Raw genomic sequence first — 16,163 nt, forward strand, 5'->3', positions numbered from 1 at the left:
CAGTCACTCTATGAAACAATGTTATGGAAATATGCCAGAAAAATACAAAACCCCTGTACAACAAGTAGAAATGAAAGGATAGAGGAGTTTGAATTTTAACAAATTTTAACAAATTTTCATGATATGACAAATGTGAAGATAGAAAATTAATAAAAATACTTTGAGCTTAGCATCAATAAGACAGAATGCTTGGTAAAATTTATAACGAATATTAAAGCAAGAACGAAGTCAATCAGGTAAGATTGACCATGAAATCAACCAGTACACCTCCACGGAAATCACTTTCCCACATCTGTGTCATGAACCCACCTGGGGATAGATCCAATTGCTACCCAGGCAGGTGTGTCTTGTCAAAAACCCGGATCGTAGGGGAAAATGCGTGAGTCCGAATGCAGGCAGGGCTCAACTAGAGGGGATCCGAGAGCTCCGGTAGTGGACTGAAGCTTCTCCAGGAAGTTTGGTTCTGCTGGATGGTACAAGAGGCTCTAAGGAGGACGCGGCCTCAGCGACTTGGAGGGAGCGCTGTGCCTCCATTATGTCTCAGTTAGTCCTTGTATTTCTTATGTCTGAGGTATCTTGTAGAAAGGGGCCGGGATTCACTCAGAGGGACTTGGGGTAGCATTTTAGTCGAGATTAGAACTGAGGAAAACTACAGGTTCTAATCTACAGGTATTTATAAGGGGGAATGGAAGGACTTAGTCAAAGTCCGAATGATAATAGAAGAACACGAAAGGTGCTGAATGATACCGAGAGGTACCGAAAGGTCCCGAACGATATCTTTAACGGGGAACCGAGGTGTTGGGTCGAGGAGGGTGGAGTAAGAGGCTGGAAAATGAATGGGAATGAGAAATGGGTAAGAGGGGGTTAGCTGACTGAATGTAAAGAAGAAGATAGTCGTGCTAAGAATGGAAGGTGACTAATAAGTGATGACGTGAGTGGGGTCATGTCAGGGATGCGTCCGGGGTCGAGAGGGCCCAGGGGTAATATCTGGCACTGAGGCCGTCACGGGGTGTGGAGCGGGCATGCGTACTGGCGGGCCCGATCCGGGACAGTGGTCCCTGGCCACTCAGACTGAAGTGGAGAATGTGTTATTATTATTAAAGGGGAAAACTATACTACTTACCTGAAGTGGAGAATGTGAGAAGAAGGTTACTTCTTCGGTTCCCACTTCAGGTACATTTATGTACATGCGGCTTGAGTCACATGACAGGTGCCACGTCATCCTCGGAGGCAGCCGCAGGCATCCGGGTGTCCCTGTGGGGGATCCCGAGAGCGTCCGCTGCATGCGCGCGTGCTGGGCACAGCGGGAAGCTGTCCGGGGTGTGTGGGCCGGACGGGTCAATAGTACATTGATACAAAGGAAGGTGGTCCGTGTAGATAGAAAGAAATAAACAGGAAGAGGAAGATGAGAAGAATGAAATAAAGAAAGGGGAAAGAAGAGGGAAAAGAAAGGGGAGGAGAGGGAGGAAGGAGGGGGGAGGGGGATAGACAGCGGGGAGCGGGTGTGGTGTGGCCGGGTGGGTCCGGGTGGGCCCGGGTCAGGCGGGTGTGCCCTGACAGGTCACCAAAGGATGCAGGTAGCTCCGAAAGCGGAGTTGCATATCCGAAGGATGTTGGGTGACTCCAATAAATGAAATGGGTGGAGGAATGGTTTAGGGGTATGTCATGGGATGTCGGAGGTCCGTCGGGATATCAGAGCAAATCCGGAGTCTCCGAATGTTCCGACTTGGGACCGAGCTTCCGGGATGGGAGTGGCCAAGGTTTGGTGTGCCACAACCAGACCGGAGCTGAGACAGTCAGGAAGGAAGGTGACCTGGGGAGTGGGGAGGCATGGTGTAGGGGATGGTGAAGTTGTTAGGAAGGTGTGGTGTGGTGGGAGTGCGTGGGGTTGGGATTCCGGGATATGACATGTCTGGTGGAGCTTGATGTTCCGGGTCGTCTGACGGTGGGTCAGAGACAGACTGAAGGTGGGGTGGAGCTCCGAGGGTGATGGGGTGTTGAAGGGACTCAGCTTCAGCGACTCGGAATGGAGCGCTGCACCCATTATGTCCTCATTGTCCCCAATTGGTCAGGGGAGCTGGTGATGGAGGAACCGAGGCCACCTGTCAAAGACTATGGATATGACAGATAGACATCCCAGTGTCTATGCAACATAACAGGCAATTGACAGAACCTTCTGAGGAAAAAGTAGCATAGTTATGGAGCAGAGGAAGGGAAGCTCAGACCAACAGTAAACTGTATAGCCCAAGTGCTTCGACATGCAGAGTCACTGGAGAATAGTGAAACTCCATGGGCATTATAGGAGGTTGATCAGGATGATCTGAGGTGGTGTAAGAGTAAAGGGTGGTGGTGTGTGGGTTGGTTAGAATAAGTTGGAATCTCAAACAAGTCCTAGATAGCCCAAACATACCAAAATTGTGGTAGAGGACAGAGGAGAAAAGGAAAAAACTCCCTGAAGGTAGGAAGAAAAGTGGAGGGACTGGGTATCAATGGCAGAGCATATCCATAGTCGAAGGAAGAGCAGATGGTGGTAGGGCGATGGATTGAGTATTTGGAAGACGTTCAAATATCCATGGCTCAACAGAGCAAAAGGAAAATCAAATATCCAAACACGAAACAGCAACCTGACCGGAGTGTTAGTGAGTTCTTGAAGGGGTGGTGGTCGGAACAGGAATAATCTGGTGTTTGGAACATAGTACTTAAGTCCATTACTCAACAGAATCTCAGGATGAGTACAAAGCCATCAAACAAGAGACTACATCTGTAATGACAGGCATAAACAGATGTTGTCGTAATAGTTTAAGGGTATTGAAGCGGGTCAAGTCGGAGGTCCGGTCATGGCATGCTCATGATCCATTACTCAATGGAGTCTCAGGAAGAGCGGAGCCAGAACTTAGGACTGTAGACAAGTTCCAATCCAATAAGGCAAAAGTGAAGACCCATCAGCAATTGTCGAAGGGAAAGATGTCAACCAAATGGCGCAAAACCAGAGGTGACAAAGGTATGTGGTGTGGAAGCAGCAATGGCTTTCTATCCCGAAGTAGGATGCACAGAGTGAGGAGATCCTTCAAGTCCACCGGACTTGCTAGAAGCAGAGGAACGAGGTAAGACTCGATGGTAGCTACTGGCATTTGCTGAAGATGCAAACAGGAAATTGAGGAGAGTCGACCAGTGGTGAAAAAACTGGAGGAGGACAGAGGGTGATATCTCGGAGACTAATCTGGGTAATTGAAGGAACAGACTAGGTACTACTCCACCTGGTTGATCAATGGATTGAAAGTAGGGGTGCTAGTGGTGTCCTAGAACTCAGGGATAAGAGTCAATTAGAGAAGGTGATGTTCCTTAAAGGAGCGTCCGGGGTGATCCATGCGTTGCAAAGGTAGAGAAGTGGCATTGTCAGCCTAACCACTTGAAAGCAGTGGCTGAATAACAGGGCAAGATAGGGATTGGTATAAAAACCAGATCACCTAAAGAAGACAGAGAGACCTAAAAGGAGTCAACGTCAAGAGCAAAGGCTCAAAAATATACAGGTCAAGGAAAGGTTGGTCCAAGAGAAATGGTACAATGCGAAAGGAGACAGATAAGAGGAACATGGAGTTTTGGTTTTTATGATTTTGATAATGGGAAAACAGAAGACATAGTTAGGAGGGATTCATCCATATTGTCAGAGACCAGGTTGAGATGAGGGAATGTCTCCATGGCGGAGGGCTTCGGCCTCAGCAACTTATGCCAGGAGCGCTGTGCCAAGTAACACGTCTGTGCCCTAACTTACTAAACTGGCAACCAGAACTGAAGGGGGGTAAACTCTAGTCGATTTTATTACTGAGGTGTAACCTATGTACAAGTTGAGTATATATATAGTTACAATGAGGGCAGGTCCACAAATGGCAGAGCCGAGCGGAGCGGAGCTAACGGGGTTAGACATTAGCTGATTGAATATTACCAATGAGTCAGGTTATGGGGTTAACGGAAAGGTAGGCGATAACCCAGAAATGGAAAGGAGGGATAGGCCCGAAGGTGGGCTTTGCAGGGCAAGCGAGTGTATTGCCCAGCGGAGGCGGGGGTGTGCTAGCGGACATCAGAGCTGTCCGGAAGCCTTCAGGGCTCCGTACTTAGGGAGGCATAGGTAATAAATTGAAAGGAGGGGGTGGTGACCATCGAGGGGTACCGAGGGGATTGCGGAATACGGGAGCTCTGAGGTTAGTGAAGAAGGAGCGGAGGTAGACCGGAGGGATTGGAGGGATCGGAAGTCGATGGCTGGGAATGGATATGACACATATGAGAATATAAAGAAAATAAGAATCCATGGCAAAAGCATGTAGAAAATGTTAGAATGATGAATACCGGGAGCTCCAAGGAGCACATGGAATCGCCAGAAAGCCTGAAGGCTAATGGAAGAACAGAGTTGCAGTGATGAAGCATCTAGCTTTGGAGGTTCATGACCTAGCAGTACAACTACTGAAGTACTTGCTAGTGACTGAAATCGACAAGGAATAGGTATGGTAAGGATGTCGTAGTAGTTCCATGTTACAGACAGAAATGAGTGTTGAATGGAGGTGGATACTAAGCTAGTGGTAGTAATTGACCAATGATAAGACGAGGAATTCAGGGACCTAAACGATCAATAACATCGCAGATGCATCAGAAATGAGCAAGTAAGGTGGCAAGAAAACATGCCCAGAAGTCCAAAATATATGGTTCAGCTAAGCCAAGCCTTCACCAATAACGGTGATAAGGCTCGGTTACCATTGGCTTTGAATAAATTCCCATACGACAAAGAGAAGAATGAAATGTTAAACACCAACTTCCTTATACCACTCCCAATATTGCATCAAAACTCCGTCCCTTTATTTCATTTGACTCTCCTCATCCATAGCTTTCTAACAATACCGATTTTGTGAAATTTGGTGGAGATTTGACTGAGAACAGGAATTCTCAGATGCGGAATACATATCTTGATTATCCATGCACAGGGAAACTTGGACCAAATAATTCCAAGACTCCTCCAATGACTTCTTTAGCATTTATATCATTTGACTAGCCTGTATTCTCTTGGAATTTCACTGAGACCAGCTTGCACATGAGCATCTGCATAGTTCATATCATCCCATGACTCCCATCATGTCCAATAATCAGAATATCTCCACAACCACTGAACCGATTAGGGTGAAATTCAACACTGAGTCTTTGGGGATTTTTCTGGATTTAATGACCCCAAGATCGTCCTCTTCCGTCAACTTTTGACCTTGTTCCCATGGTCGCAGTCAAATGCACGGACTTTGCATATGAGGACATCTCAGGTTGGATTTCTCTACCAAATCTCAACCTGGAAAGGCTCTTTTGGTTCGTACAAAAACCCTCTTTCTTCTTTTTTATTACTCCCCCCTATAATTCCTTTTTCCTAACAATGTACAAGGGCGGGAGCCCAATTTTGACATATTTGCTGCATAAGGTTCCATGAAATTGAGCACACCTGCTATGCACTCCTACAATGGCAGTGGAAGGTCGTAACTTGGTGGCGGTTGGCAGGAGAGGGACGGAAGGAGAGGAGTGAGGTGAGGAGGTGACTGTCAGGGCACACCTGCCCAACCTGGCTCCACCTGCCCTCACCTGGTTCCCCACTTATCCTTATTCCCCACCCTCCACCACTGTTCTTCATTCCTTTTACTCTTTGTTCCATTTCTATCTACATGGACAACCTTTCCCCATCTCTATGTATTATTGACCCACCCATGATGAGCACATGACACACCTAGCCCTGGATGACCCAGATGGCTTCATGGTGCAACCCAGCACACACCTTTGGGATCCCCCACAGGGACACTCGAGTGACTGCAGCTGTATGTGGGGTGATGTGGCAAACCTCATGTGACCCAAGCCGCATGTACATAAATGTACCTGGAGTAAGAACTGAAGAAGTAACCTGAATCTTCTCACTATTCCCACTTCAATCTAAGTGGCCAGGGACCATCCTCCCGCATCCAGCCTGTCAGTACATGTGCCCGCCCCACACCCTGTGAGGACCTCAGTCCCAGGCGTTACATCTGGGCCCCCCTTGACCCCAGATGCATCCCTGACAGTGACATCACATCCAAAGGTGGATATCAGAGTGGATGGGGATAGAGTAGGACTCTGGAGGTGGTGAAGTGGAGGGTCCAGAAGTTGAATTGGGATTAAGTATGTATGGATATGACAGTTAGGTTATGAAGGGACTGATGAGGAGATGCAATGGCTCCTGGCCAGCAAACTCAATCACGCCTCCGACCTTGTTGAGGCATTCCACTCTCAGTATCCAGCCAAGCTTGGACTTGACATTCCTTAGGAATCCTAATCCCTTTCCCATCTCTCCTTTTCCTCATTTTTATTTTATTTTTTATTTTACTTGTAATTGCAGTTCTCCTTACCTTACTAATTATGGGCCTTCATGGGTTCAGGCCTAAGAAGGGGATACTGTCATATACATCCACTGCCACCACCTTCCATCACCTCCAGCCATCCTGGATTGCCTCCACTCCACCATCTCCAACCTTGGTGTCAGGGGACGCCTGGTTATCTGGCCCCCCTTTACTCTAAGCGATATCAATGATGTAATCATTAGCCGAGATTGCGTGAGATAATTACGTAGTTAGAATGCAGATATAACTCATTGCACTATATTCGCTATCATGTCACCCCTTACCCGATATTCCCTCATTTCCTGCATCTTCTATCTTCCTATTTGATGTCGTGCTTCTATCAGTTACCATCTTCCCAATGTAACTGCACTCTCGTGAGTTAGCAGAACTCATGTACATAAGGCTACTATGCCAGCTGGGCTAGCCCCCCAGCTTTGATATTGACTAGTTTCCTGGGGATACTCTTACGCTGCGAATAGACACGCGGACTCTGACACTTGGAGCCCCTGGATCCTGCAATCTCCTCTGACTCCCCTGATGGGCACCACCCACCCATTTCAATATATTACCTACACCTGCCGAAGTACGGAACCCTGAAGGTCTCCAGACAGCTCCAACATCCACAAGCACATCCCTGCCCCTGCTGGGTCATTCAGTTGCCTACCCTGCAAGTCCACCTTTGGACCGCTCCCTCCATTCCACTTCTGGGATATAATCTGTTAACCCTGTAACCCAAGTTGTTGGTATCATTCAGTCAGCTAACCCTTGACCCTGTTAGGTCAGCTCCACCTGGCCCCTGCCACTTATGGGCCCACTGCCTAGACTCCCTCTGTATCTATATATACATAACTTGTAGATACCATACACCTTAGTGAACAAATCAACCCCCCTTTCTAGAAGACTCCCCAGTCTGCAAATTAGGGCACCAACATGTTACTGGGCACAGCACTCCTGGTAGAGTCGCTGAGGCTGTAGCCCTCCAAACACAGAGTTGCTTTTGTTCATCCTGAATCTGGTCTCTGACAGGTGTCAGCATCATCATTGTCATTACCATCAGCTGGACCACTGTCAGGGCACACCCACCTGACCCGGCTCCACCCGGCCCAACCTGACCCGGTACCCCACTGGTCCACCCCTCCTTACCTCCTCTTCCTTTCCCTTCTTTCCCTTCTTTCCCTCTCATCCTTCCCCCCTCAGCTTCTCCTTATCCTACTTCTTCTTTATTCTCTCTTTATTCTACATGGACGACTTTCTCTGTATCAATGTACCATTGACCCATCTGCAGCGCGCCCACCATGTACCCGGCCCGGGTACCTTGGGCGACTTCCCGCTGTGCCCAGCACGCGTGCCTGCACTGGATGCCCTCGGGATCTCCCACGGAGATACCCGGGTGGTTACGGCTGTGTGCAAGGGTGACGTGGCACCCATCATGTGATCCAAGCTGCATGTATATAAACGAACCTGAAGTGGGAACCGAAGAAGTAGCCTTCTTCTCAACTTTCCACTTCAGTCTAAGTGGCCAGGGACCACTGTCCCGCATCGGGCCTGTCAGTATGCACGCCCGATCCGCCCCCCGCCAGGCTCTCAGTCCCAGATGCTACACCCAGGCCCCCTCGACCCCGGACAAGTCCCTGACAACCACTGCCTCCACTGTTGCCAGCCTACCACCACCATAACCAGGAGGCCTGATCTGGGAGGCCAGCTATGTCAGGGTATGCTATTGGCTGTGTGGGGCAACAGTATCATGATGTGATGCCAGCATGATCATCACCTTCTTGTCTGATCTGGTCCCCAGGCCTGCTGATCCTATCATCTACTGATCCCATCTGATCCTAGCCCAATGGACTGATTAAGAAGTTAGTACATTCTTTACAGGTAGTATATATTTGTGTGGTGAGGGGCTTGTCCCTCACTAGATCCCCTCTTAACACATAACTCCTGACAAGCTACTTGGACCATCATCAGCCAATGAGCAATACTCAAAGTACTCTCAGTTGTCCCTACTGCTCCTTCTCCAAGCTCAAGGGCCAGACTGGCTTGAATATTCACATTGGCAAAAGTCCACAGTGTAAAGAGCCCAAGAGAAAATGACACACATCCAATTTCAGGCCTCCAAGGGCTCACCCACTTCTCATAATGTACTAGTCCATGCATTGTCTCATCTCATGCATATCTAACTACTTGATAAATCTTGGCCAGCTACACAACTCCAGATTGCCATTGGTTGAGGGAAGTAGTGCACTTGGCACTTTGGTTGATGGCCTTGAAGTGCCAACTTTCTCTCAAGCTCCAAGTCCAACCACACAGAGTGATGATGGAGCATTAGACAATGCATCTTTTACTCCCATGGATCTTGGCCAGGATGCAATGGGTAAGTCTCCAAGCTGTCATTCTCAATCCATTAAGCTTCCAAGCTTTTAATGTCATCAGAATCCCCACCAGAAGATCCAAGGCAGCCTTACCCCAACCCTCAGGATGGAGAATACTTTGTAAGATCAGATCCCACAGCTGCTGCCACTTTTGGAGATCCCATGGAAACTCGATGGTATGAGTACAGGACTAAAATGGGTTTAGATTCCAGGAATCCATATGCTCCATGGAAATCTGCTCATGAGTTCCAACTTGTGGAATGGCTAGTACTCTCAAAGCTGTCACAAGGGACCATCAATGCTTTCCTGCAACTTCCAATTGTCAGTATGCAACATGTCTTATGTACAACCTTCTGAATTTCTTGACTCAATGATATAATCCACACATAGATACATGACCTTTCCCTCTCCTTTACTACAGCACAAAAGTTGTTTGAAATCATAGAGAAACATCTACCACAAGGCCCTCACTGGAACAGCACCTCAATCACACTCCCAGATGCACCAGATGAGCCCCAGGAGTTCTATCATCAGGATATCCTTGAATGCACAAAATTCCTGTTTGGTGATCCCAGCTTTAGTGGGGACATGCTTTACTCAGCAGCAGAGTATTTTGAGGGTGCGAAGGAAGGGTATATAGATGACTGTGAAGGGCTCAATAGAATTTACTGTGAAATGAACTCTGGTGACCTATGGGTCAAGGAGGAGGTATGTCATCTAACAACATACTCTGACTGACTGACTGACTGATATTTCTGTAGAGGAAGCTCCCCAAACATGCAACCCTCCACACCATCATCCTTGCATCTGATAAGACCCACCTCACCAACTATTCTGGAGACAAATCCATGCATGTGGTTCTTATGACCCTGGGCAACATCCGTAAATCTGTCAGGCGGAAAATTAAACAGAATGCATACATCCTTCTTGCAGAGATCCCATCACCCAAGTTTGAGTGCACCCACTTCTCAACAGTTACAGAGGAGCGTGATATGCCTGGGATCCTGCGGAGGCAGCTGTTTCACTCCTGTATGTCTATTATTTTGGAGCCCCTGCGTCAATATGGCCAACCTGCCCTACTGTACCGTGCACTTGATCCAGATGGCTATACACAGAAGTGTGCTGCTATACTGGCTGGTTGGATTGCTGATATGGATGAATTGTGGACCATTCTGGGCCTCAGTCCTGGTGCCTGTGCCAAATGCCTTACCACCCATGCAAATTTAGACAGCCCATGTGAGCAGAATGCTCGCACTTCTCAGTGGATCCTCAACAATCTATCACACATCCGTCAACAAGTGACAGATGAAGCAGACACCTGGCAATTTGTCACTAGGGCTAAGGCATTAGGGCTGTTTGGTATTGAAAAGCTTTGTTGGGAAGGCATTGATGTTGACATGTGCCAGGTTGTTTGTTTTGACATCCTTCACACTGTTCACAAGGGCTTCTATGATCACCTTTTCAGTTGGATTAAGGAGACAATTGGAGAGGATGATGTGGATAAGGGGCTGATGGCCCAGCCACATTTGATTGGGAGGCGCAACTTTGGTCATGGGGTTTCCCATCTATCACAGCTCTCTGGCCGCGAACATCGTGACCTCCAACGCCATATCTTGCCAGCCATTCTTGGGCATCCCAACACTGTTCCCCAAGTCCAAAAGGCTGTGCGTGCATTCCTTGATTTCTCCTACAAGGTCCAGTTTCCAGCACACTCAGATGCGAGCCTTGATCTCTTGGAGAAAGACCTTGCAATCTTCTACCAAAACTATCAAATTTTCATATCAAATGGCTCATGAGACCCACCCCACATGAAAATCCCCAAGATGCATTACCTTCGCCATGCAGTATCAGACATAAAACACCTGGGGGCACTGGATAGCCTTTCAACAGAAACTATGGAAACCCTCCACCAATTTGTCAAAGCTGCATATCCACTAACAAATCGGAGACAGTTTAAGTCTCAGATTATCCGCATACTCAAGCATGTTGAATCTGTGCAGTTGTTTTCTCAATACATTCAGTATACCATACCCCTGAATCCCTCTGGCATTCAAGATCAGCATGCTAGTGATGGTGACAGGGATGGCAATGCAGATGACAGCAGTGGTGAACACAATAGTGCTGTTGCCAGTGGTAGGGATGGGGATATTGATATTGGTACAAATGGTAGGGACAACACCTTGACCACTGATTCACTGGGAGGTGTTATCTATAGGTACTCCACCTATCGATACCTTGATGATATCCACAGCATTGGCGAAATCATTCATCTAATGCCTGGAGTTGATGTCATTTCACCATTTGTCTGGTTTTTTGTTCACAGAAAGCATGGAACATCACACAGAACCCAGCGTCAAGTTCATCAGCAGCATGAAGTACCAGAGTACTTGGAATGGCTTTACACTTGGTTTTCTTTCAAACTTGGGGCCCCTGCCCCTAACAAACACTATGAGCAGGAGATACAAACTCTTCATTGCAATCCTGGATTCAAAGGAAAACCTGTGATTTTTGACCCTGTTGTTGTTGAAATAGAACCTCAGCAAAGTGGCTTGAAACGTGTGTGCCTCTTATTTATGTTATTTCTCTGATACTGAATTCACATCCTAACAGGCTATCGTGTTGCCCAGATCTGCTTTCTATTTTCCCCATTTTCCAAATATCTGGAGCAATATGAAACATTTCACCCATCCACTATCTCTCTCCCTAACAAAGGTAATAAGTGTGCCATTGATGACATTTATGCCTTTGTCTTGTGGTTTGAACCTATTTCATCTCCCCTTCCACACTCAAAGCTTAGGACTGTGCAGAAGATGTGGGTTGTCAGCAAGCCACAGGGATTGTTCATCTTGTGGACATTAAGTTCACTTGTGAACTAGCCCCTGTACTAGGTGAATCATTCTGGGATGGCACACTGAGGGGGGATCAAAATGTGGATGGAAATGGCTCACCACTTGACCTCTTTAATGTATTTTATCTCAATTGTTTTGGTGGCCACTTGGACTATCAGCTGTTTGCTTGATGTCCAAGGGACCAAAAAGTGCCTTCATAAATGCAAAGGTACACAATGTTACCATAAAATGTAGAGAAATGCCCAAGTTTTTTGTTGCAGTCTTGTTTGTGCATCTACTAACTGTCATATCCCAGACCTTCCATCCCATATCTGTCCCAGCTCCAGACAATTCTCATATCCACCACTTTCAACTCTGCCCCCTCTGGTTGATGCCATTTGAGTCTTAGTTATCACCCAAAAACCTAGTGTAGATACTGCTGGGCCCTGGAATGAGGATGGAGGGAGAGGACAAGTGGAGGGGCCTTGGTCTCAGTGACTCAGAGCAGAGCACTGTGCCTATGTTCCATATGCCAGTGTGTGGCCCTTAACTTCAGAAAGGAGGGGCGCAAACTCTGGGGGGATTATCAGTCATTGATTTTGCACTAAGGTGCCATCAACTTGGGTACATGAGCTATATATGTAAAAACTAATGTGGAAACTGAAACCTAAGATGAATGTTAACCACAAGCCAGGTCAGTGAGGTTATGAGAGAATTGCCTTATTTGGGTTTGTGGAGTGGGTTCATGAAGGGTGGCATTAGCGGCAGGAACTAATATTGGATCAATGGAAAATCCTTTGCAGGGTTGGCAGAGGTCCTCAGAGATCCATAGTAATTGAGGGGTGATAGAAACATTATTTGTCTAAGGTGAGTGGAGGGGGTGTCAGAACCGTGCGAAGTCTTGCTGATAGTAGCCATCGGTGACCATACATAGCTGCTAGTAATGAAGGCTTCCCATTCATGACAAGCTTTAGTGAGGATCAACCTCACCGATCTTGAGGCCAAGGTTGCTAGGCAAGTGGGCTGGGATTTTGGCTTCAACAACTCAGGGAGGAGCATTGCACCTTGTTCTTGATGCAGTCCCAATACTTCAGATGGCAGAGGTCTTACAGGGGACAGAAGCAAGCTAGGGGGGATGTTCTAGTTGATTTTGAACTACAGTACTGTCATATCCATCTACGGCCATCACCCTCCACTACCTCCGATCCTCCCAGACTACCTCTGCTCCTTCTTCACTAACCTCGGAGCCCCCGTATTCCGCAATCACCTCCAACTCCCTTGATGGTCACCACCCCCTCTTTTCAATATATTACCTATGCCTCCCTAAGTACAGAACCCCGAAGGCCTCCAGACAGCTCTGACATCTGCTAGTGCACTCCCACCCCCACTGGGCAATACACTTGCTTGCCCTGCAAGTCTACCTTCAGGCCTATCCCTCCTTTCTGTTTCTGGGTTATAGCCCACCACTCCACTAACCCCGTAACTCAACTTGTCAGTAATATTCAATCAGCTAATGTTTAACTCCGTTAGCTCCACTCTGCTCGGTCCCGCCATTACGGGCCCGCCCTCACTGTAACTATATATACTTAACTTGTACATAGGTTACACCCTAGTGATAAAATCAACTAGAGTTGATCCCCCTTTTAGTTCTCACTGCCAGTAAGTAAATTAGGGCACAGATGTGTAACTAGGCACAGCACTCCTGGGCTGAGTTGCTGAGGCCAAAGCCCTCCACCATGGAGACAACTCCTTCGTCTTGCTTCTGGTCTCTAACAAGTACAAGCAATAGGTACAAGCTGTATATAAGCACTAGAAAACTGAATAGAAAGTAAGTTGCCAGATCTCATGGAGATTGCAGGCAGAGAAAACAAAGAAGAAAACAAAGAAAGAAGCACATGGTTAAGACAGCAAAGGTCAACTGTGACCTTCACCATGAGATAACAAGGTGAGGCGAAACATGGAACAAGAGGTCGCAGTGCTCTGTGCTGCTAGGTCATTCAATGACAATTAGGGGAGGGAACATTAAGATGTGGTGGGGAGTGGTTAGATGGCAACAGGTGGCAAGCGGAGTGTGCAGGGAGTGTTCAGGCATGGGAAAAGATCGGGGAGGAGGTCGTCTGACTCTGGGGAACACCGGGTCATGACAGGGGGTGGGTCTGTGCAAACAGTAGCATGTGGGAAATTGGTCCAATCTCCATCATTCTGCTCTGATCCAGAGAGATCTGGTCACCTTGATGTTTCCAATCAGCCCAATCTAGCTGATCTGATTTGATCTGAGCTCCACTGTATTGATTAGGTAGTCTATACAGTCTCTATGTATATACAGGAGTGCAGCAAGTGGGTTTATCCCTCACTCTTGTTATCAACTAGGTTACTGGGACCACTGCTAGTGTGGACTGATGTGCATTTGAACTGGAAAGTGGCTGGAACAGCAGCAGAGTAGGTTGGAGGTTGATGTCATGGCCCTGCAAAGTCCCTGCCTTTACCACTTCCATCACCTGCACCCCACCACCATTCTTGCACCCATTATTTGTGCTGTTGTCCATCGTGCAGCAGCACTGATAGTGGTTCCCATCTATGGCCCCATAGTGGTGCCTCCTCCTTTCCTGCCACCACTTTAGTTCCTCAGCCATTCGGCTGCACCTGATTCACTTATGGCCAAGTATACCATTTTATTCTTATTTCATTCGCTTAACTTACTAGTGGTCAATATTGTCACCACTGATCCGCTCCTACATTGACATTTGGTTTATTCCTATATTGACATTTGATCCGCTACTATATTGGTGTCTAGATTGTCGGCCCTATTCAGTCTGCCTCCCAACTTCACCGTCCTTTGTCCATTCACTCTTCACTCCCATTCATTCATTTCCCCAGTCCCCATCGCTCTTTTAGTTTTTTTGCACTTACCATTCCGCTCCCATCCCGCACCAGACCAACCAGCCCCTTCTCTGTTCTCCTTTCATACTTATACTTGTAGTTTACTGTCGATGTACCTCAGTTCAAATATCAACTAGAAATCCCCCCAAAGTACTGTACCTACATGACCGGGAGCCACCTCGGGTTTGAGCATGACAAGGGAGAGCCTGCCACAAGCAGCCCTTCAAGGCGTGACACATCTCCAGAGGCATGACACATGAGTTGGCATTTTCCTGCACAACAAAATAAGCAGGCAGCATATATTTCTAAATTTGAACATTCGAAAATTCCCCTCTTGCAAAAATCCGCGAAAAGTGTCAAATGGCGATTTTTCATTTTTAATTCATGAAGTATGATTGCCTTTTTTGGAAATTGAAAATGTCACAGCTACCCTGAAACCGTACTCACAGTGTGATGAGGGACCCAGAGCCTCAGACCCAGTGTGATGCATGACAAAGGACCAATTTGAGCCATGCTGCAAGGCCAGCATGACATGTGACAGGCTCCCAGTCATGTAGGTACAGTACTCTTGTCTTAGTTTCACCTTTAAGCTTCATTCCTACCTGAGTCAACATTGCTGCAAGGTCCCTCCCACTAACTTGAAATATGGGACAGCCTAGAACATGTGGCACAATGCTCCAGCTAAGTCGTTGAAGCTGAAGTCCCAACCCCCATGATGCCTTGCAACAGAGTAGCATATTAGCTAGGTGTCCACTCACGCCGCCACACTCCGCTCCACTTCCCATGAATACTCGAATACTGTTTCTGACAGTTGAGCAGAGTTGATATGGATATGACAGTTTGTTTACCTCCAGACTCAGTTTCCTTTCCTATATATGTACACTGTAAATCCTTAGTAAATACCCCCAGATATAATATCTAGTCCTGCTCCTGTTCTGTGTCACAACAGGCATGCCTGCCTCACATACCCCCCCACCACTCCCAGCTACTCCAACAAGCTCCTGGATACTCCTGGGAGTATCCAGAAGGGTCCAGGAGTATCCAGGAGCTTCCAGGAGCAACTGGGAGTGGTGGGAGCATGTGAGGCAGGCATGCCTGTTGTGACACAGAACAGGAGCAGAGGAGGGAAAGGGGTGACTGAGGGGATTTTTTTTTTAAAAAAAGAAAAAAAAAAGGAAAAGGAAAATTTGGGAAAAATCAGTAAAGACCAAAAATAATCAGGAAAAATCACAACAGCAGAAAATCACAATGCTACAAGGCATCCCCTTGCTTGTCTACACAATTTTCAGACTTTCCCAGCAATTCAGTTCTCATTATTTCTCGTGTCTCAGAAAGTATTTTCCATTTTTCTCCATCATTCCTTCCTCAATTTCACAAATTATTATATATCCTGAAAGCTCTTCAAAGGCACTATAATTCCTCAATATTTTGATTTTTCCCTAATTATTTTTCTTAGAAACCCTATTTTCAATTTTTCCTCATTTCCCCCTATTTCCCCCCTCATTCTCCCCTTCATTCTCCCCCTCATTCCCCCCTCATTCCCCCCCTCATTCCCCCCTCATTCCCCCCCTCATTCCCCCCTCATTTTCCCCCTCATTTCCCCCTCATTCTTCCCCTCATTTTCCCCTCACGTTATCCCCTGCTTACCCCCTCACATACCTCCCACTGCTCCTGTTCCATTGCATACTCCT

General features: G+C 47.2%; 2 protein-coding genes across 2 annotated transcripts; both read left to right on the top strand.

Annotated features, from left to right (window-relative positions):
* Positions 1-9,163: 9,163 nt before the first annotated feature.
* On the top strand, positions 9,164-10,029 carry EI90DRAFT_2850290 (uncharacterized protein; the record flags this gene model as incomplete). The annotated part of the gene is made up of 2 exons (XM_039053741.1): positions 9,164-9,472; positions 9,526-10,029. Coding segments are annotated over 2 exons (813 nt in total), but the record flags the coding sequence as incomplete, so codon positions are not given.
* A 558-nt stretch (positions 10,030-10,587) lies between these two features.
* Positions 10,588-11,640, top strand: EI90DRAFT_3126859 (uncharacterized protein; the record flags this gene model as incomplete). Its single annotated transcript, XM_039063956.1, has 2 exons — positions 10,588-11,320; positions 11,375-11,640. The coding sequence occupies 2 exons, from the start codon at positions 10,588-10,590 to the stop codon at positions 11,638-11,640; spliced, it is 999 nt and encodes a 332-aa protein (XP_038913619.1).
* Positions 11,641-16,163: the final 4,523 nt, after the last annotated feature.

The sequence above is a fragment of the Cantharellus anzutake genome, assembly GCF_015039405.1.
Source record: "Cantharellus anzutake strain C23 chromosome Unknown EI90scaffold_40, whole genome shotgun sequence".
In the NCBI taxonomy this organism is placed as follows: domain Eukaryota; kingdom Fungi; phylum Basidiomycota; class Agaricomycetes; order Cantharellales; family Hydnaceae; genus Cantharellus; species Cantharellus anzutake.